The 23,017-nt window shown below is 40.7% G+C and overlaps 1 protein-coding gene across 10 annotated transcripts in view; it reads left to right on the top strand.

Annotated features, from left to right (window-relative positions):
* The window catches only part of TMCC1 (transmembrane and coiled-coil domain family 1), a 105,881-nt gene that overhangs the window by 61,378 nt on the left and 21,486 nt on the right, over nt 1-23,017 (top strand). For 7 of the 10 annotated variants that reach the window (XM_084902579.1, XM_084902577.1, XM_084902578.1 and 4 more), the window contains one exon: nt 16,708-17,639. In XM_084902579.1, coding sequence (XP_084758705.1) covers nt 16,708-17,639 — 932 coding nt within the window. Of the gene's footprint in view, nt 1-264; nt 818-16,707; nt 17,640-23,017 lie in introns of those variants that run through there. The other 3 variants (XR_014796665.1, XM_084902585.1, XM_084902582.1) reach the window with 2 other exon arrangements.

The raw sequence follows: 23,017 nt of genomic DNA, 5'->3' as shown, positions 1-23,017 counted from the left end.
TGTTTATTTCTTTGTATTTATTAAATCATGCTATCTAAGTGGTGTTACTTTATTTAGAATGTTTTAACATTATTTAAGTTATTCTCTAAATCTTATTTGGTTTTTTAAGTGAGGAGACACATATTGTTGAATTGATGTCCTGTAGCTTTAAATCCATCCAGTTTGGTGCCTTTCTCTTATAAAAGATGCTCACAGCTCGAGAAGAGAGGCAGATACTGTTTGTGATCTCCATTCTCAAACTTCATTTGCATCAGCAGCTCTAGCAAACCACACACATGCACACTCACACTCACATGCACATGCACACGGATATTTGTTTGGCAGAGGCTTTCTGTTTATTCAGCACAGAGTCCTCCCAGGCTCTCCGATATAGAAAGCTCTAAGAACTGATGCAACAGACAGAATCGGAACTGTACGTAGGCCGAGGTGGGCACTGCGGAGGATTGGCTATGCAGGATGTTGATGTGGTGCGGCTGTACCTGTCTGTTCTGTGAAAGGCCCTTTTCTGAGTCTGTGAAGGTGAGAGGCCCAGGGATCCACTAGAAGCTTCATTTCGGCTGGCTCTTTGGTGGGGGAATGAATTCCCAGTGGTAGCTGTCCTCATTTACAGCGTTATTCTCGGAAACCAAGTACGTGCAGCCGTGACAGACTATGCCACAGCTCCTCTGCAGCTTGGAAACTGGGACAAATGGAAAGAGCTTATAGCCAAAAGAGGTTGTGATTTGTTTTCACGATCCGAGCTTGCTCTGGCAGTGCACAAATGAAGGATGAGCTTTGTGGCAAGCAAAATCAGCAGACTTCCTGACAGGGGGTTTTGGTAAGATAAATGTGTTGCTTGTGTTTTGTTTTTGTTTGCTTGTTTGTTTTACTTTTCCATATCAGCTACATAGAATTGTGTCTGTAATAATTAAAACATTTTGCAGATTCACATTTGATTGAAAGGGATGGATGGCTAAGGGAACCAGAAAGGAAAACATTATTTCTGGTAATTCAATTGTGACCTTCAGAGATAATTATCATGTTTTCTCAGATATCCGGAAACAGGCAGAAGCCAAGAATGCTAACAGATAATCTTTCCCTTCTTTGAACAGTCATATTTACACCCTTCCTCCACCCTACTTTTCCACCCCACTCCTCTCCCCTCCCCCTCACACCAGCTTTTTCCTATAGCCTGAAATGGAAAAGAAAAAATAAAGGCTTTCTTTTCTTACTGAGTTGTTGTCCCTAAAACAGTAGTAGGTAAATATAAGTATGGAGGGAGAGGAAAGCAGGATAAGGAGTCTGCTGTTTTCATAGCTATGTGTTGGTGAGCATTTGTCTTGAATTCATCATCATTGCAGATCAGTATCAAGAAGATTTAGTGCTGTATCTCTTTTCATGTACTGTGATTTAATCCCTTTTATGTGTTCTCTTTCGTTAACATTATGAAGCCTTTTTCTGTTGCTATTAATACATATTAGCTTTTATTAGAGTAAGAAAGTAACCTTGAAATATTTATGGACTCCAAAATATATAAAGACATTTTCTCTTTAATAGGTTTTGCTTTCAGCACCTTCTGGAGTCTTGATTTTTGAATCTTTACAAATTAAAGAAATGGGCAACATTAGATCTGGGTAAACTTACCAGAATCGCCTTGCTCTAATATGCTTTAAGTTGGATCCTGTTTCTTCTGTTTTGCTAAGCATGAAGGTTTACTTTTCCTCATGCTAAATAACTTAAGCAAGTATTGCTGGAAGGTTTTGTACCTTTTATTAGCCTGCCTCAGATCTTGTTCTCGGGCCCCTTGTCTCACTAGTAGAGAGAGCCAAACTTCCTGGATGTTTAAAATGGGCATTGAAGAGCTCCTGTGCCCTGGCTTTTTGCTGACTCATTGGTTATGTAAGCCTTGTAACCACAACTGTCCATATACTTCATTAGGTAACTGGGCAGGTGGTCCCCTTCCTGACTACTCACCTTTTTCTCTCCTAATATCCTTCTACTCCTTCCTTAACCTTTTTTGTTAACACTTTCACCAAGTGAATTTTCAAGCAGTGGACAAACAAATTTTTTTCTTTTGTCTTTACTTGAATTGCCATGTTAACTGTGTATTTTCATCTTGAGTATTGATAAAATTCCAAATTCTGTATTCTCTTGACTCATGTAACTTATAGTAATAATACTTTCCTTCATTTATGACCTGGTTAAAATAACAACTTCTTTTTCTATCTTTGAGAGCTTAATTTAAATGCCCCTGTTCAAAGAACTTTTCTATGACCTCCCAATTATTAATGTAAGGAACATTCAAACCTGTGAAGAATTTTTGTGTGTTTATTTGAGCTAAACTGTTGACAATTGCCAGAAAGCAGAATCTCAGTGGATTGAGATAATGCTCTGGAGAAGGGAAGTTTTGTACCTTGTTTTATACAATACAGTCAAAAGAGGGAGATGTAAGTGGGTTACATGAAATCTATTGGTGATAGATTAGGGAGGTGGGAAAAAGCAAAGTGGGAGGTGAAGTGGGGTGTGGGGGACCCCTGAGATTGGATAAAATGATAGACACATTCTTCCTTTACTTAAGTCTGGGCAGGACAGTTAATGGTCAACAATTAACTGAATAACAATGAGGGGATTTGTGGTGCTTTGAGGTGTCCAGATAAAGGAAAATTATTTTGTTAATCAGGCATCTTATTCTTGATGCAAAAGGACAGGCTTAGTTAAGGTGAATATTAATCTTTGTAATGGAAAAATACTGCCTTAGGACATAACTATCCACCATAAACTGCTTTTAGTTTTTTAAAAAGTTTTAATTTCAGACCATTCTTTGTGGTTACTTAGGCCTCTAAATTTTCAAGGCTACCATGCAGGCCTTCCTTGAGCTAGACAGGTTAGCATGTGGCCCCTTTTTGTCCATACAATCTAAAGTAGATTTCCCTCCCTTGCTTTATTCCTTTTCTCACATCACTTTGTTCTTTTTCTTCATACCACTTTCAACAATTTTTATTATTTGATTATTGGTTTTTCTGTCTCTACCACTTTCTCCCCCTCAGCCCTAAGCATTGTGAAAACTGAGACTGTTTTGTTCATCAGTATATGCCCAAGCACCTAGCAAAATGCCTGGCTGAGAGCTGAAGAAAGGACAAGTACACAGTATCGCATGTGCAACGGCCCTGTGGTGAGAAGAAACAGGATGAACTGAACAGGCTGAAAAAGGCAGGTGTGACCAGAATAGGGGAAGTGTGCTCTAAGAGAACCTAGAGAGAGATCCAGAGCCTAATCACGTAGGACTAACTTAATAGACCCTTTTCAGATTCTTGTTCTTAATATTTGAAGATTTGTAGGAAGCTATTAAAATAATTTAAGCATTGGATGATTTAGGTCTTCTTTTTTAAACAAATTCTCCAGCTTAACTGAGAGCCTAAGTGAATGCAGATAGATTGATTATTCAGAGTGAGTGATTCAGGAGAGAGAGGACAAGGTGGTGGCAGTAGAAATAAATAGTAATAGAATGGAGAGTATTATAATTTGGTGGAATTAGGAAACTAAAATAGATAGGACTCGATATTAGATTTGATAGAGCTAGAAAGCATATGTCAAGATTGGTTCCTGGGCTTTGGTTTGGTTTGGACTTGTATAACCTGATGGATTATGATGCTTTTCCTGAGATACAGATGCTATAAGAAAACCAGTGTTGACCCATTGTGGAGAATTGTGGTTGTGCTTTGATATAGTCAAGTAAGTCTAGATTCAAAACAGATTATATAACTCTTACCATTGGGAAGCCTTCAATGATATCCTTGGAATAAAGTCCAAAACAATAGTTTAGACCTACCTTCAGAGCTCATCTCCCACCAAAGGCTCTCCTACTTTTACAGCCTCGTGAACCACTTAGTTACCATGAAGGTGTTATTACATTTCAGCTTCCAGACCTTTCCTCATACTAGGCTGTCAACCTGAAATACCTTTTCATCTCTTTTTATCAAAAATGTCTTCCTTCAAAGTTAATTTCATTTGCCATCTCCAACAAGCATTTTCTGTTCCCTTTCCTCTTTTTTAAAAAACAATATGTTTTTATTGATTTGAGAGAGAGAGAGAGAGAGAGAGAGAGAGAGAGAGAGAAGGAAGGAAGAAGAATAGAGAGATACAATGATGAGAAAGAAACATTTATCAGCTGCCTTCTGCATACCTCCTACTGGGGATCCAGCCTGCAACCTGGCCCTCTGCCCTTACTGGGAATTGAATCATGACCTCCTGGTTTATGGGTCAACACTCAACTGGGCTGTGTTTTGGGTTTTCTTAATTAAAAATATACTTTTATTGATTTTTAGAGAGAGAGAGAAACATCGATTGGTTGCCTTCTGTTAGCACCCCGACCAGGAATCAAACCCACAACCTTGATACATGCCCTGACTGGGAACCAAACTGGCAACCTTTCGGTGCCAGGGACAACAGTCAACCAACTGAGCCATACCGGCCAGGGCTGAAAACGTTAGTTTTAGAAAACTATTATAATATTAATTTTTATTCTATCAGAAACCAAACATTTGTTTTTGCCACACCTCCCACTAACCTGTCAAGTGCTTATCTGATCTTGTTTAAATGGAACCTGAGTGGGAATCGAACAGGTGATTTCTTGATTCATGGGTCAATGCTCAATCACCAAGCCACACTGGCCGGGCTCAACTTAAATTCTTTATGCTTCAGTTTCTTAGCTATAAAGTAGAAATGATAATAGTACCCATCCTGTAGTATTGTGTAAGAATTAATTTAGTAAACATACAAAGAATTTAGGACAGTGTCTGGCACATAGTAAGTACTATACTATATATATTAGCAGCTATGAATTATTGTTGTTGTTAACAGGATAGGGTATGTGAGAGGAAGAGGAATCAAAGATGACTCTAAGGCTTTTGACCTGAGCATGGGAATCAGTGAAATAGCCATTAGCTGAGATTGCACAAAGAGCAGGTTTGGGGAATATCAGGAACTCAGTTTTGCACATAGTAATTTAAAAAAAAAAAAATGTTTTCATTGATTCTAGGGAGGAAGGGAGAGGGAGAAAGAGAAACTTTGGTTGGCTGCCTTCTATACATTCCCTGAACCAGGGATCAAACCTGCAACCTGGGTATGTGGCCTGACCAGGAGTCGAATCAGCAACCTTTCAGAGCATGGAATGACACTCAACCAACTGAGCCATACCCGCCAGGGCTGTACATAGGAAATTTAAAGTGACTGTTAGGCATATATGTAGAGATATTGAATAGATAGATAGATATCTGTCTGAGTTTAGAATTAAGGGAAATGTGGGTTGAAAATATACATTTGGAAATTATTAGCAAATAAATTATATTTAAGACCATTTTAAGAGAAAGGATTAATTACATCCTAAAATGAGATTGGGAATGTGTAATTAGGACAGGTCCTTCTTAAAGTCTCTACTCTTTAAAAGCTGCCTAAGAAGCCTAACAATAGCCAATTAGGAGAGAGCCACATTATCAGACCCCATGGAGCATTCCAAATTCTTTCATTGCATTAGAATTTTATTTTATCAAAATTACTTGAGATAAATAGGATTAACTGAGTCTTAGGAATCTTTTGTCTCAATGAGACTTGTGTCATAAAAGTATTTGTATAGATTTAACTTGTAAAGGGGAACTTGTAGGGAATTAATTGGAAAGGTGGTTTTACCAATTGGCTTATCTGCATATGGATTTTTTATGTTCATTTAATCCTCACCGAGGATATGCTTTTCATTGACTCTAGAGAGAGAAAGCTAGAGGGAAAGGGAAAGATAGAGAGAAATATTAATGTGAGAGAGAAACATTGAGTGATTGCCTCCCGTATGTGCCCTGACTAGGAATCGAACGCAAGACCCGTCTGCACGCAGGATGATGTTCCAACCAACTGAGCCACATTACATGTATTTTTAAATCCTCAGCAGTGAAAACATTTCTATGTTACCTTCTTTTACTGGTGAGCATTTACTCAGAAAATAGAAATTATTTTTAGCATTAGCAGGTCTGTGTGCTTCAGACTCACTTTTCTTTTCTTTTTTTTTAAAGCATTTTTATTGATTTCAGAGAAGAAGAGAGAGGGAGAGAGAGATAGAAACATCATTGATGAGAGAGAATCATTGATCAGCTGCCTCCTTCACACTCCCTATTGGGGATCGAGCCTGCAGCCCAGGCATGTGCCCTTGATCAGAATGGAACCCAGGACCTTTCAGTTTGCAGGCCGATGTTCTATCCTGTAAGCCAAACGAGCTAGGGCTCATTCTTCATTTTGAAGTCATGTTTTTTGAATAATCCATAGCCTGAGTCACTATTTTTTGCACAAAAGTTAAAATCTTAACATTGGAAGGAAACTTGGATCATCTGTTTGTTTCCACCGTCAATCAGTGTATATGACATTCTTAACATGCAGACATGAAAGTATGCACTTGAATACTCCAGTAGCATGCAGAAACTGTTACCTCCTTATTTCATTATATATCACTTATTTTTTCTTTCAGTATAAGGGAGAGATCCTTCTCTTAAAAATCTTTTACTTATCTATAAATTTTCTTAAATGGGTGACCTCTCAGTTTCCTTCTTATAAGCTCAGAGAATCTATGCTTATAAAAATAATACTAAACCATAACAAAGCATCTTATTGTCTACTTACACTATCACTACTAGGATTTCAGGCTCCTAAAGAGCTTTTTGGGGGGGTGAGGTGGGATACCTCAAATGTTTAAAGTGGGCCATGTCCAGAGGAGGCATTGTGCAAACGGTTGCTAAAAGAACAATAAATCATCTGGCCAGGCTCACATGTATCCATTAAGTCCAAACATCAGGCCTAAAGAATATCTGGCAGTGGTAATTTTCAACAGTGTCTTTCACATAAGCCAGGAAGTCCGTCCTTTGGTGACAAAGCAATTCTGAGCAGCAGCTCTAGATCCTATAATGGATATTTTGCAGTTGGATTGGAGGAGGGTAGGCCAGATAGTATGTTAATAATCTAAACTGATATTCAACCCAGTCAGTAGTTTTTATTCAGCAGCCTTAGAAGGATGGGTATCATCTATTGGAAGCTATTTTTCTTGCAAAAATTCTGACATTTGTTCCATTCATGGTAACATCGGCTCAGTTGCTGCCTGGCACATGAGATTTAGAAGGATCATGCTAAGAAGATGCTGGTGAGCATTTATATTAAACAGAAATTCACTGTGTGTCTTCTTTGTACAAGGTATTATGCTAGCTTCTTGGGGTCAAAAGATAAATATGACATGACCCCTGCCCTCAGGAACTGTTAGTGGAGACAAGACACATAAACAGTCATTTCAATGTAATATGATAAGAACAGTGATAGAAATGTATATACAGATGTATGGGAATATAAAGGAAGACTTGTAATCCAGCTGGGAGAGAGGTTGTCAGGAAAGACTTCCTAGAAGAGGTTACACCTGAACTGGGTCTTGAAGAATGAGTAGTAGTGAACCAGAAAAGGGAAGGAGAGCCAGCCGTGGACTGGCTGAGGGAACTGTACGTGCAAAAGCCTGGAGGTGTGAACAGCATGCCACACCAGTCAGAAGACCCGAATGAGAGTTGTGACTCAGCATATATGGATTTAAATTTAAGGATTCCATTATTCCCAAGTAATCCATGATAGAGCTTTGTTTTTTGTGTGTGTTTGGTGTTTTGTTTTGTTGTCACTCTACTTTAGCTACAAAGCTGGTGAGCAAACCCCACCAGAATTCCCATTTGAGCAAGCATGTCCTCTACTCGTTATCACATATTCAGTATCACCCATGAAATAATTTTAAAACTTTTGTCTTTTATGTAGATAAACCTGGAATATGCTGGTGGTAGAAAAAAGAGTAGGGCCTCCCTGGCTAGCATAGCTCAGTGGTTGAGTATCAACCAATGAACCAGGAGGTCGTGGTTCGATTCCTGACCAGGGCACATGCCCAGGTTGCAGCTTGATCCCCAATGGGGAGCAAATATGACTCTCTCTCTTATCATTGATGTCTCTCTCTCTCCCTCTCCATTCCTCTCTGAAATCAATTAAAAATTTTTTACATATATATATGTATATGTGTATATATGTATGTATACACACACACACACACACACACACACACACACACACACACACACACACACACACACTAGAGGCCCGATGCACGAAATTCATGCATGGATGTAGTCTCTAGGCCTGGCCGGTGATCGAAGCGCCAGCATCTGGCATAGAAGGGCAGGTTCTAGCTTTCCTCTGGGCCCTGGGCGGCACCTGGGCCCCTAAGTCCTCATGCACCCCACCTCCGCCTGAGTCACAGCATCTGAATCCCCACACAGAGATGCAGTGAGTGAGACAGTGCAAGCTGGGCATACGTGGGTCTCTGTGCTACCCAGTGGCGCCACACGGAAGCATGGTGGGCAGCACACACTCTGTGGGCTGGATCCTGCTTGAACCCACGGGGAGCTTGACCAGCCGCTGCGGCCCTGGTGGCTGCAGTCCAGCTCATCAGGAAGAGGCCACATGGGTGTAGGGTGGGCTCCTCACAGGCACCCAGCGAGCCCTGGTGTCCTGGGGGAGGGTAGCAGGGGGAGTGAGAGTGAGCTTGGTGGACACCCGGCATTCTCACCACACCACTGTCCCCATCACCCCCATCCCCAGGTAACCAGCGAGAGGTCGCAGGCCCCCATCCAGGGACCGTGGGAGGTTGGTCACCGCCACCCACCCCCCATTCCAGCCCAGGTCCTGGCCTTGATAGGGTGATCAGGGCCTAATCAGCAGGGCAATCAGGCCCCTACTCACACACCCCTAGGCCTGGCACCAACCGCTTACCTGCTCCACCATCCTGTCACGGTCCCGTTCTTGTCAGGGCCCACTGGGGCCGGCAACACTGTATTGCTGTCGCCTGCCATGTTCCGCGCCTCCCCTTGGTGGTCAGCGCATGTCATAGCAAGTGGTCAGACTTTCAGTCAAGGGGGCAATTTACATGTTAGACTTTTATTATATAAGAAGATATATACACAAAATCATTGGGGGGCGGGGGGGCGTTGAGAGAGCAGGGCCTAAAGTGGTTCTTAGTAGAAAAAGGAAGTTTGAGACAAACTAGAGTGTAGTTCCAAATTTAGAAGTGACAGGATTATTATCATGAGTATTATTTGTTTATCAATGATTTTTCAAACTTTAAAAAAAATTAAACAGTAAAACTTTGTTTTATTTTCTAAGCAAAATTTCTCCATCATACCCATATAAGATAGATGAAAACAGAGATAATCAGGATTCCAGGAACTCTGTTAACTTGGCTCCACTATCCCTTTAATGGTGGTCCAGACACATCTCCATAGAACTAGTATTGTTCCATGTACCCAAGTTCTGTGAAAAAGTGATTTCTAGGACTTACAGGAAACACTCCAGTCTGTACAAGAATTATTTATCAAATGAGAAAAAATTTTAGTGACAACTGAAAAGGCCTGATTTTTAGACTATAGGCTGAATCTTGATTTTAGTTCCAAAATAAAAAATGTAATACTTAGAGAAAAAGCTTTTTGTCTGTGGACTAGTGGAACTTAGTCCATTTTTATTTTCTACTACCCCCACTTGAGATCTCTCTATTCCACAGCACAGCAAACTAAATGTCAGTCAGAATTGTACATGAAAGAATTTCTCAATAGAGTGAGAAGGGAAGGATATATAATTTCTACAGTGAGACAGTGGAGATAGGTGAAAAATACCGTCATGATTAAGATATTCTTTCTGCACAAAATGCTAATAGATTGTGGTATATCTTTTCTTTTTGTTAGGGATAAGGTGGGGAGTTGGCAAAGGAAAGCCTCAAGAAGATAACAAAATTCAAACTTAGAGCTATATGTCTCCTAAGGCTGGATTTTCTTCTGTTTTACTTCCTTAACACAATCTTCCTGGAAGAAAAAAAAAAAAAAAATCCTGATAAGACCATCCAGAGCATCTTTAGGTTTATTATTGACTAGAAGCCCTGTGATGAAATTCGTACACAGGAGTGGGGGATACCTCAACCTGGCCTGCACCCTCTCCAATTCGGGACCCCTGGGGCATGCTTCTTGCAATCGGAGACCACTGGCTCCTAACCGCTCACTTGCTTGCCTGCCTGATTGTCCCTAACCACCCCTGCCTCAGCCCCGCACCCGAGACCCAGGATTCCCTTCCTCTGGCTGGCCACAGGCAACTGGGACCCGGGCCAGCCACAGCCGCAGGGAACTGTGGGCAGGTGGCTTTGCCCAGGCCGCAGCCGCCGGTGCCCAGCTTTTCTCCCTCTCCTGAGCTGCAGGCGCAGGCACTGGCGCCTGGGACCGCAGGGCGGGCAGCTTCTCCTGGGCCCAGCTTTGCAAGGAAGAACATCCAGATGGTCGTCTGGAAGACATTTGGTCTAATTAGCATATTACCCTTTTATTAGTATAGATTAGAAGAAGATTCCTGTGTAGTTCTTAGGGCCAAGATTATGAATCTCTAGAGATTGCTATTTATATTGGATTTGGAGGGTGCTCTCCCCAAAATCAAATATTCTATCCTATTGCCCCCACTAAGTGCCCTTGAATTGAACCACACACTCCAGTTTTGGTTCAAAACATGGTCAGTTTATCTCTGAGATAAAATTTTTAGCGTAACAATGGACTGTGTCTGCTGCATCAGTATACATCTCCCATTCTATGAAATAGGCCCTGGAGAAGATCCACTTTTAGTCAAGTTTCTATTTGTTTTCAGATTATTTACAAAGATTTTCATGCTCTCCAGCCCCTTCTTTTACTCTAAAAATGTTGCCTTAATTTTCTCAGAAATGATGTAGATTATTTAGTGTGCAGTATATGAAATTTCTTAAAAGAGAGCTAATATTCTATAAAGCAAAGATAAGATTTGGCATACTAAGGTAGGGGTTGTCATCTTTTGAAGATAATAATGTCAAGTCAGAGATTTCTGAATCTATCCTAGTTAAAAATTTGGATTTTGAATAATGAACCAGGTAAAGAATAGAAAGATAACTTCTTGAATGCTTACCATGTTTGACAGGCATGATCTAATTTAACACACATTTAACATATTTTCAGATAATCTCATGAGGCAATGTTACCTCCATTGTGTAGATGAGAAAACTTAGACTCAAAGAGAACAAGTAGGTAGCCCAAAGACATACAGCTAGTGAGGAGGCATGCCGCCAGACTTGAGCTTGGGTCCTTTTGCCCTTGTCCTTGCTTTTTGCACAATATTGCCTTTAACATGATTGTAATCAAAGCCAGGTGTTGCCATGTTCTGACACTTTCATTCACTTAGAGAAAATAGATTTTTAATATGTTTGCAAATGAAAATTATAAGCCATTATAAGCTTATCTAATACTCTGCCTTAGATGGCTCTACTCTGCCCCTGATTAATTGGTGTTTTGAGGTGTCTGTTTAAATGTTGTTTAAGGCTGTTTTCTAATAATTCATTTAGATCAACTAATAGATAATTTAAGCCTTGCAAATGAATTCTTAATAGTAAGAGACAAACTGCAAACAAAGCAGTAATGTCTGCTTGTTATAGCAACAATTAGATATGAACCATAGCTTTGTAGCACATTGCCTAAATTATAAGTAGTCAATATATAATATGTTTTATCAAAATATATTTAACTGAATTTCGGTGCTAGATTTTTTAAAATTAATTTTTTACAGAGAGGAAGGGAGAGGGATAGCGATTAGAAACTTCGATCAGAGAGAAGCATCTGTCAGCTGCCTGCTGCACACCTTCTACTGGGGATGTGCCCACAACAAAGGTACATGCCCCTGACCGGAATCGAACCTGGGACCTTTCAGTTTTCAGGCCGACACTATATCCACTGAGCCAAACGGTTTCGGTTATTTTAGGGCTCTGAGTTTGCATGACTGCCATGCAGGTCTCCCTTGAGCTTGCCAGGTTATCAGGTAGCCCCTTTCGTCCACAGTAATAATAAACCTTGGACTTTTTTCTCCTCTTAATCTGTCTCTGTTAATTTTATTATTAGCCCAGCTAGAACTTAGGTAAGAGGAAAATTATTTTTTTTAGCTTAGCCCCACAATATGGATAACCTAATATGCTAGCAAAGGCTGTTGGAAAAAAGAATCACTTTTCAGTTGGTGTCTTGTTAACTCATGGCTAAGTCAGGCACTTCCAGTGCTAATATTTGTATCTCTAAGGTCTTTGTTCTCAGCTGACCTATAATTCTACAGTTCAGTATCTTCCTCTTTCCTCCTCCACTCCTGCCCCTCTGTCCTCCATTCTCCCTTCCACTCCCTTCTGCTTCCAGTTTCTCTTTTCTCTCCTTCCTTTTTTGAGGATAGTGCCTGCCAAAATTGGGAGTAGTTAGTGAGTAATCCAGTGACTCATGGTTTCAGGTGTTAAAACTATCTTCCTGCTGAAGCTGTGGGTTAGTTTTATTTGGAAGCTGAGGACTGGGTTCTGTCAGCTGAGCTCTTGCAGGGGAGTCATGCACTGGAAGGACATAGCCCAGGTAGGAAAGAAGTCCGATTAAAGCCTGGTTTATTTCTTTAGTTACTGTGTAGCGAAAACAACTCACATCTCAACTGATCATTTGTAAATAATTTTATTAAGTTTGTTCATTTTGCTTGTTTGTTTGTTTTTTCCAGTTCTAAAGATTCTAATCTCTTCCCCTAACTGGTTTGGCTCCGTGGATAAAGGGTTGGCCTGTGGACTGAAGGGTCCCAGGTTCAGTTCTGGTGAAGGGCATGTACCTTGATTGCAGACACATCCCCAGTGGGGGGGGGGGGTGCAGGAGGCAGTTGATCGATGTTTCTAGCTCTCTATCCCTCTCCCTTCCTCTCTGTAAAAAAATATATATATATATTGTGTGTGTGTGTGTGTGTGTGTGTGTGTATATATATGTATATATATATATGTGTGTGTGTGTGTATATATATATATATATATATATATATATAAAGATTCTAATCTCAAAGCCATATTTTCACCAGTATAGTAAATTTTTATCCTCCCAGAGTAATAGTTAAACTTGATTTTCATATCTGTATTTCTTTAGACAACAGATTACATATAAGTTGATATTCAAATGAACAACAACATAAGAAAACTAAACCATACCTACGCTGGTAGTCTTGGATCAAATTATATTTTGTATTTGCTTCCCTTTTATATTGTGGTAGATTTTGAGCTATTAAACATATGTACATAGTCAGGGTCATAATATCTTTTATCAGTGGAGTAGGGTTCTCAGGGTACCGCTGAAATAAACATTTCTGGAGGCCCTCATGAGAGGGTGAGATATGATAGAAAGCTTTATTTCCTTGGAATTATACCCCTTGGTTTCCAAAGTCCCATTTCTCTTAATTTAAGCATAGAAGAAGTATAGCTAGGGTTTCAGTAAAGCTAGAAGCAAAGCCAGGGTCTAGAGTTTCCTTTCCATGTTGGAGTCAGGCTAACTGCAGTCTATTAGTCCATTGTGTATGGGGTCCACATGGCCATGGACCATGTGGGGGAATGCAAGGGAGCAGGAACAAAAGAGCCCTATAAGCCCAGAGTCACAGGAGTCCCAAAGAGCCAAGAGCACAAGAGAGCAAGTTTCTTCATTCAGGGAATAAAGTATCCAAATTTTGCTTGCAGTTGCCACCCCTATTCTGGCCAACTATCTCTGTCCCCAGATGTGATTGACAGTCAAGTATCTTCCCTATGTTATCCCAACTTTACTGGGCATGTGACTATCTTCCCTTTGTCCAATCTCCTTCCCCCAGTGTTTTTGTGGGGAACATGCCTATAATACTTGGCCTTCCCTTTGCTCCTTTCCTATCCTATATAATAAAAGGCTAATATGCAAATCAATGGAACGGCAGAACGACTGATCACCATGATGCGCACTGACCATCAGGGGAAACGCTCAACACAGGAGCTGTCCCCTGGTGGTCAGTGTGCTCCTACAGGGAGCCAGGCTCACAGCTGACGAGCACTAAGGACCCACCTCTAAGCACTAAGCCGGGCGCATGGCTCTGTGGCACTGCTAAAGACCCCTCAAGGGATGTCTGCCGAGGGGTCCCAAGCTGGGAGAAGGCACAGGCCTTGCTGAGGGAACCTCCTCCCTTTCCTTCCCCCCCTCCCCGTGTACCGGGCCTCTAGTTATTAATAACTAGTTAATTACAATGGTATCAATATTACATACTGTAATTATGGGACCTGAAATCCCATTCAGAAAGAAAATCACATAGTGGGAACCCTGTACAACCTAAGAGAGTGAACCTAAGGCACTGAAGAGTTGAAACTCTTGGCAACTTGATTATCTGGAACTTTGGCTCATCATCCTCCCTTCTGCTACCTTCCTCTGGTCTTTACACTGCTAGTTAGCATGTACCTAAAAGATGAATAGGGCAGATGGAGGAAGCAATATAAAACAGTTATTGTAAAAAAAAAAAAAAAGAGAGAGAGAGAGAGGGGAAAAAATAGTTATTGTACTAGCTCCTAACTATTCTGGATGGTGTGTTTTTTTTTATTAGTGAAGTATAATGTCATTTTATTATTCATTTTTATTTTAAATTATCTTTTGATTTGATTTTATTTAAAGGCACAATAAGCCGAAACTGGTTTGGCTCAGTGGATAGAGCGTCGGCCTGCGGACTGAAAGGTCCCAGGTTTGATTCCAGTCAAGGGCATGTATCTTGGTTGTGGGCACACCCCCAGTAGGGGGTGTGCAAGAGTCAGCTGCTCAATGATTCTCTCTCATCCATGTTTCTAGCTCTCTATCCCTCTCTCTTCCTCTCTGTAAAAAATCAATAAAATATATTTTTTTAAAAATAAATAAAGGCACAATATTTCTTTTGTGTTCATCTAGAAAAAAATAATATTGTTTTATTCATATCAATGGTAATATATTGAATTCATTAATGAACTCAGTGTGTTTTAGAGTTAGAAATCAGCATAAATTCTTTTTAAAAATATATATTTTTTTGATTTTTTACTAAGAGGAAGAGAGAGGGATAGAGAGTTAGAAACATCAATGAGAGAGAAACATCGATCAGCTGCCTCTTGCACACCCCCTACTGGGGATGTGCCCCTAACCAAGATAAATGCCCTTGACTGGAATCGAATCTGGGACCTTTCAGTCCGCAGGCCGACACTCTATCCACTGAGCCAAACCGGTTCGGCAGAAATCATCATAAATTCTGTTCAGAAGGCAAACTAAGGAGATGCAACCAAGATTTAAAAAAAGAGAGAGGGAATGCATGTCTGGACTGGCAAGTTAATTATTATGAGCATTTCAGAATTGGTATATTATTGTCATCACAAAAATGTAATTCAACCTTTTTTAATATGAGAGTACCTATATACAGTTCTTCCTAGCAAATTGCTGATGATGACAGATCAGGGATGGGAAGCAAGGAAAAGGGTGTGCTCTCAAGTCTCCAAGATGGTAAATTTGTAATTTGACACGCTTCTGGGAATTTTATTACCTGGAGTGTTTATTTAATTGTGTATTTCTGTTATTGTTCAATAGAGAACAGTTTCTAAAACTTTTCTGCATAGGCCCTACACTAATTCACCACCACAAGCCATATCCAGTGGCACCTTCTTAAAGACTTTTTTCTCCTGAGTTAGATAAACTAATCTATCCCCTGCTTTGGCTAACAGTTTTGAAGTATGATAGTTTAAGTTTTCAGATCTGAGCAGCTTGTCTTTTTCTTCAGCTCTTTTTAATGGTTGCTTACCTGTATGAAAGTATAGTCATTGTGTGTGTGTTTTGGAGTCTCTTGCCTAATAAAAATTGTTTCCTGGTTAGAACTCATAGAATTTGGCCTCCAAAAGGTCTGAACTTAGTCACTGACTTTTTAAATTACTTACCTTACTGTCCCTGTCTCTAATGTTCACATAATGTTGCCCAAGTTTATCACAGTTGCTTGTGTCTTGGAATTTTATCTCTCAAGAGTATACACATTCATCCTTACCACTTTCAGCAGTACTTCTCAATCTTACCTGCACCTGTCTCCAGCTACCAATAAGTGTCCCTATTAAAATGGAAAGAATGATTCCATTGCCCATGACATTATTTGAACAACAAAAAAAAAAATACTGTGATAAAAATTGGATTTTTATATCTAGCCAGTAAAATACTTGTTCTCACCAACATTTTCAGATGACTGTAATCTTTGAACATGGATTGGAATTACTGTGATGTCTGAATACTAAAATGACTTTTATATAATTAAATTGAAATGCAGATGTACCTTGTTTTACATAGATATGCTTTTAAACAAAAGTATGTGTGAAGAATGTAAATTAACTTATGCTTTAAACCCACTAAGGAGCTTTATTATTTCAAGATATACCGTGCCCTAACCGGTTTGACTCAGTGGATAGAGCGTCGGCCTTTGGACTCAAGGGTCCCAGGTTCGATTCTGGTCAAGGGCATGTACCTTGGTTTTGGGTACATTCCCAGTAGGAGGTGTGCAGGAGGCAACTGGTCGATGATTCTCTCTCATCGATGTTTCTAACTCCCTATCCCTCTCCCTTCCTCTCTGTAGAAAAATCAATAAAATATATTAAAAAAAAAAAAAGATATACCGTGCTAAATCTTCTAACAAAGGGAAAATACCCCGGTTTACATTTTATGGAAATCTTTTTTAATTTATTTGTTTTGCTTAAAGCAAAGTATACTTGATTGGCCTATTGATTCTGGAAAAGTAGTCTTCTTTGGGGCTCCTTTTAACATCCACTTTTTGCTTTGGTGCCAGATCGAGCGGTTGGAAGTAAGCAGCCTCGCCCAGACTTCCAGTGCAGTGGCCTCCAGTACTGATGGCAGCATCCACACAGACTCTGTGGACGGAACCCCAGACCCTCAGCGCACAAAGGCTGCTATCGCTCACCTGCAGCAGAAGATCCTGAAGCTCACTGAACAAATCAAGATTGCACAAACAGCCCGGGATGACAATGTTGCTGAGTATTTAAAGCTTGCCAACAGCGCAGATAAGCAGCAGGCTGCTCGCATCAAGCAGGTCTTCGAGAAGAAGAACCAGAAATCTGCCCAAACCATCCTCCAGCTACAAAAGAAGCTTGAGCATTACCATAGGAAGCTCCGAGAAGTGGAGCAGAATGGGATCCCTCGGCAGCCAAAGGATGTTTTCAGGGACATGCACCAGGGTTTGAAGGATGTGGGAGCGAAGGTGACTGGCTTCAGTGAAGGTGTGGTAGACAGTGTCAAAGGTGGACTTTCCAGCTTCTCCCAGGCAACTCATTCAGCAGCAGGGGCAGTGGTCTCAAAGCCCAGAGAGATCGCTTCATTAATTCGGAATAAATTTGGCAGTGCAGACAACATCCCTAACCTGAAGGACTCTTTAGAAGAAGGTCAGGTGGATGATGGGAAGGCTTTGGGAGTGATTTCAAACTTTCAGTCGAGCCCAAAATATGGTAGTGAAGAAGATTGTTCTAGTGCCACTTCAGGCTCAGTAGGAGCCAACAGCACCACTGGAGGCATCGCTATAGGAGCATCTAGCTCCAAAACAAACACTCTGGACATGCAGAGCTCAGGATTTGATGCACTATTACATGAGATCCAGGAGATCCGAGAAACACAGGCCAGGCTAGAAGAATCCTTTGAGACCCTCAAGGAACATTATCAGAGGGACTATTCATTAATAATGCAGGCCTTGCAGGAAGAGCGATATAGGTAAGTTAATATGGAATTAAAATCTGAAATTACTTAAGTTTGGGGTTTCCTTTTCTTTGGCTATTGCGGAGGGTGTGTGGAGGGGAGGGGGAGCACACGCGGAGACTGGCTTTTAAAGATCTTTAATAGAGTGTCTTTCTCTGGAATGTCCAGAGCACTTTAGATATGTAATATGATGTCTGCATGAGTTCCTATCATAGAATGCAAATGACAGACACAGCAAAATTAAATAACTCCCAAGGTTACACACCAGTGAAGCATTGTAGTTGAGAGGTAATGATTACTGTAGCTCTCCAGTCTTCCATTCTAGTGTAAGACTTTCAAATGAAGTTCAAGGTTTCTGAGGCATTTCACCTATTTATTTATAATTACAAAATCACAAGTCATTTCAGCCTGTTTGTATACTACATTGAATTCAAAAGACTTGTTATAACCTCCAACTCTGTATAAATCAAAGACATAGCTCGTCCAAAATATAATGAACCTGTAGCTATTGGGGCTTAAACACATTTATCCTGGCAGTTGGTGTAGAAAGATTAGACTGGAAATAAATTCAGATAAGCATGTCTGTTACCTTTACTATGATTGGCAAACATTTGAATGGGAATGAACTTAAACATGTGAAATGGTTCTGCAATAGTTAGAGAATTCTCAGAGGGCTAAATGCTTTGAGTTATAATCTGTGCTAAAGGTAGAAGCTAATAGCTTTTTTGTTTCATATTGCACTCTGTATTCATATTAGACCATTCTTAGTTGACCTTCAAATTTTGTGTCTTTTCCTCTTGTTTCCATCACATGCAGTTAGAAAATAATGTCTACCATGTAGTACTTAATCAGATCCAAAGTTTGTCAACCAGAGACAAACCACCTCACTGATACTGATTAAGAGCTAATATCATGGGAGCCACAGGTTGGGTTAGGCCTTGAAAGATGTTTGTTCTGGCTTTGTTACAGTTCCTAATGAGAAGGAATCCTCAGTAATTCTACTATATCAAAGGTTGAACAGGCTATCTTTTAAGGTCCCTTTCACCTTTTTTTTAAAGTGATTTTTTAAAAGTTTGCTTTTATGAGATAATCTCAGGGCCTGAATAAATTATTCATGTGGCCAAAACAGGTTTGGCTCAGTGGTTAGAGCGTCAGCCTGCGGACTGAAAGGTCCCAGGTTCGATTCCGGTCAAGGGCATGTACCTTGGTTGTGGGCACATCCCCAGTAGGGGGTGTGCAAGAGGCAGCTGATAGATGATTCTCTCTCATTGATGTTTCTAACTGTCCCTCTCTCTTCCTCTCTGTAAAAAAATCAATAAAATATATTTTTTTAAATGTTGAAAATTAAAAAAAAAAAGGCAAAAACAGTTTTAAAAAAATTATTCATGTGAATCAGTGAGTAAAGAGTTACAGTAGCAAACTCTTTCGCATGGTGAAAACTCTAGTCAGTAATTCAATCCTGTCTGTTACCTTCACTCTTCCATCCTTTAATTCAGACTTAAGACTTTGTGAGAAAAGGAAAGGAAAGGAAAGGAGAGGGGAGGAGAGGGAAAGAGAGAAAAAGGGAGGGGTGAAAGAGAACGGAAGTTCTAAAAGCAAATACATTACCATTCTTAATTCATTGTTTTATGTATTCTTTAATATATTTAGAAGACAATATATAAAGCAATGAGCAATCTAACAAATATTCAAATAGACTCAAAATAAAACACCTGGTCCTTTGGCCGAAACCGGTTTGGCTCAGTGGTAGAGCGTCGGTCTGCGGACTGAAAGGTCTCAGGTTCGATTCCGGTAAGGGGCATGTATGTTGGTTGCGGGCACATCCCCGGTAGAGGGTGTGCAAGAGGCACCTGGTCCATGTTTCTCTCTCATCGACATTTCTAGCTCTCTATCTCTCTCCCTTCCTCTCTGTAAAAAATCAATAAAATGTATTTTAAAACAACAACAACAACAACAAAAAACAAACACCTGGTCCTTTGTACCATATTATATTTAAGTCTTACATTCAAATTCTTGTTCTGCCACTTACTAATCTTGAAAATTGGGCAAGGTTTTTACTGTTCCTAAGTTATAGTTTCCACATCTTTAACATGGGAAAAATAATAATCCTTCATAAGGTTACTGTGACATTTAAATGAAATAATTTATGTAAAGCACATAGCTTGGTACCTGGCCCAGTAAATACTTTGTTGATGTTAAGTAGCAGCTGCTACTGCTGCTATTAAAATATACCCCTTTGGGGGAATCCAAGATGGCTGCTCGGGTAGGCAACTAGCCGCAGCCGCACACAACAATTTTAATAAAATACAACTAAAATATAAAATGGACATTACCCAGAACTACAGGAAAGTCGACTGACTGGAAATCCTACAACAAGAAGCAAGGAGAAAACCAGAAGGAAGCACGGAGGAGCTGTAAAAGCCCAAGGTACGGAGACACGCGGCGCACGCGAAGAGGACGGAGCCCGAGAGGAGGGAGGCCGAGTGCCTGGCGGGCGTTCCCTAGCGGAAAGGAGATAAAACTCCGACTGTACTGGGCCCCCAACTGCTCTGAACCCCAGTTCTGGGCCAGACCGCGGGGACTCAGGCTCAGCCATAGGGAGCTGGGCTGTAAGGCGGAACCCCGGGGTAGCGGAGAAAGGAGGTCCCAGAGGCGCGCACACAGCGCGCAGAGAAGGGACGGTCGGCTGTGCCGCGGGATTGCCCTGTCGGGAAGGAGACTGGGGCTCCAGACTGCTCTGAACGCCACCTCCAACTCCACTTCCAACTGAACTGAACCCCAATACCGGGCTCTTTGTGGGAGAGCATAGACTGTTCGGCAGCAGGCGGAAATCGAGGGCACCTTTCTCTCAGAGGCGCAGGCAGCGAGCACTGAAGGACCCGCATAGGGCGGGGCTGACGGAAGCCAAAGCTGCAGGCTCCACCCTGAAACCCCGTCCCATCTGTAACTGCGAAATGCGACAACAAAATAGATCACAAACGAAAGAAATGGAGGACAAAAAGCGTCTGGATATAGAGTTCAAATCTACGCTTATAAGGTTTTTCAAGAATTTCCTAGAAAAGATGGATAAGACCTATGAGGATATGAAAAGAGATCATCAAGAAATGATAAGGGAACAACAAGAAATAAAGAATACATTGTCTGAAATAAAACATATTTTACAGAGTCCTAAAAACAAAAGGGAAGATCGCAAGAATCAAGTCAAAGATTTGGAACATAAAGAGCCAGAAGACACTCCTCCACAGAAGCCAGAAGGCAAGAGAATCCAAAAAATTGAAGATAATGTAAGAAACCTCTGGGACAACTTCAAACGATCCAACATCAGAATTATGGGGGTTCCAGAAGATGAGAGAGAGCAAGATATCGAAAACATACTGAAAGAAATAGTGACAGAAAACTTCCCCCACCTGGTGAAAGAATTTGACTTACAAGTCCAGGAAGTGCACAGAACTCCAAACAAAAGGAATCCAAAGAGGACCACACCGAGACACATCATTATTAAAATTCCAAGAGCAAAAGATAAAGAGAGAATATTAAAAGAAGCAAGAGCAAAGAAGGTAGTAACTTATAAAGGAGCACCTATACGATTGTCAGCTGACTTCTCAACAGAAACCATGCAGGCCAGAAGGGAATGGCAAGAAATATTCAAGGTGATGAATAGCAAGAACCTACAGCCAAAAATAAGCTACCCAGCGAAGCTATCACTCAGAATCGAAGGCCAGATAAAGAGCTTCACTAATAAAAAAAAGCTAAAGGAGTTCATCACCACCAAACCAGAATTATATGAATTGCTGAAGGGGGTTCTTTCAGAAGAGAAAGTAAACAAAGATAAAAATAATGAACAACAAATACGTAATTATCAACAAGTGAATCTAAAAACCAAGGAAATTAAAAAAATCTGATGAACAATATTAACTGTTGAATATAATAGAATCAGAGGTATGGAAGGGGAGTGAACTGACGATTCTTGGGGAAAAGGGGAGAGGGGGGCGTGGGAAGAGACTGAACATAAACTGTGCACCTATGGATGAGGACAATGGGGAGAGGGGAAAGGGCAGAGGGTGGGGTGGGAACCTGGTGGAGGAGAGCAATGGTGGGGGGGGGGAAGGAACATTTGTAATAATATGAAAAATAAAAACTTATTAAAAAATAAATAAATAAATAAATAAAAAGAAAAAAAAAAAAAATATACCCCTTTGAACCATGGAGATCTGGGTGTTCCATAGTTAATTGCTCAAAAAACCAACTGCCTGCTTTGACCCTTTTATTTATTTATTTTTTTGTTTTTCTTTCTTGACCCTTTTATTTTAAATGGATATCAAAACATGCCAGTTTTTAAATTCTTCCAGAGTTTAAAAATTATATATAGGGTTGTTACGTCTTCAAGTCAGATGTAGGCCAATATGAGAAAAGCAGAGAGGAAAAACAGGTCTCCCAAGACCCACCTGTGTATACATTTAAAATAATTCAGAGACAGGATAGAACTTCTGCTCTATCTCCAGTCTACCTCTTGCCTAGACAGAAAGCTAAGCCTCTGGAAGAGTAGAAATAGAAATTAGAAGAGAGAGACTCCTGCAGGCTTGTCTTTTTGTCTGAGAAAGAAATAGCCTAGGGATGAACTCAAGGAACACTTTTCTAACCAAGAACCAATTAATGCACACATGGCTACTCTAGATGCATTTCTGGTTATTTTCAATGCTTTCATTTATTTTACTAACTAGAGGCCTGGTGCACGAAATTTGTGCACTTGAGGGGTCCCTCAGCCTAGCTTGCACTCTCTCACAGCGCGGGAGCACTCAGGGGATGTTCAACTGACAACTTAGACCCACTCTCCTAAGCGTTAGTTGGACATCCTTAGAGCTACTGCTGCACTCAGCTTCTGGCTGAGTGGCGCTCCCTCTGTGGGAGCACACTGACCACCAAGGGGAAGCTCCTGCATAGAGCATCTGCCCCCTGGTGGTCAGTGCAAGTCATAGCAACTGGTTCTGCCATTTGGTTAATTTGCATATTGGCCTTTTATTATATAGGATTAGAGGCCTGGTGCACAAAATTCGTGTGAGAGTAGGCCTTCATTTTCCTGGCTGCTGGCACTGGCTTTCCTCTGGTACCCAGGACCCAGACTTCCCTCACAGCCCCGGCTTCATCCAGAAGGTCATCTGGAAGGATGTCAGGTCTATTTAGCATATTACACTTTTATTATTATAGATTATCACTGTTGACAGGAGGAAGGTCATACACAGAATTGCTGCTTATTATTTTAAGTAATGGGGGAGGAAGACACTATAACTGATAGCATTTGCTAAACTCCTATGATACGCATAATGCTAGGCGCTTTACATATATTTGCTAATCCTCACAGTAGCCCTGCAGGTGAGTTGTATTATCCTTATTTT

Source organism: Pipistrellus hanaki, assembly GCF_964339955.1.
Source record: "Pipistrellus hanaki genome assembly, chromosome: 13".
NCBI lineage: Eukaryota > Metazoa > Chordata > Mammalia > Chiroptera > Vespertilionidae > Pipistrellus > Pipistrellus hanaki.
The sequence above is the reverse complement of the archived record's forward strand: the minus strand, read 5'-3'. Positions and strand labels throughout refer to the sequence as shown.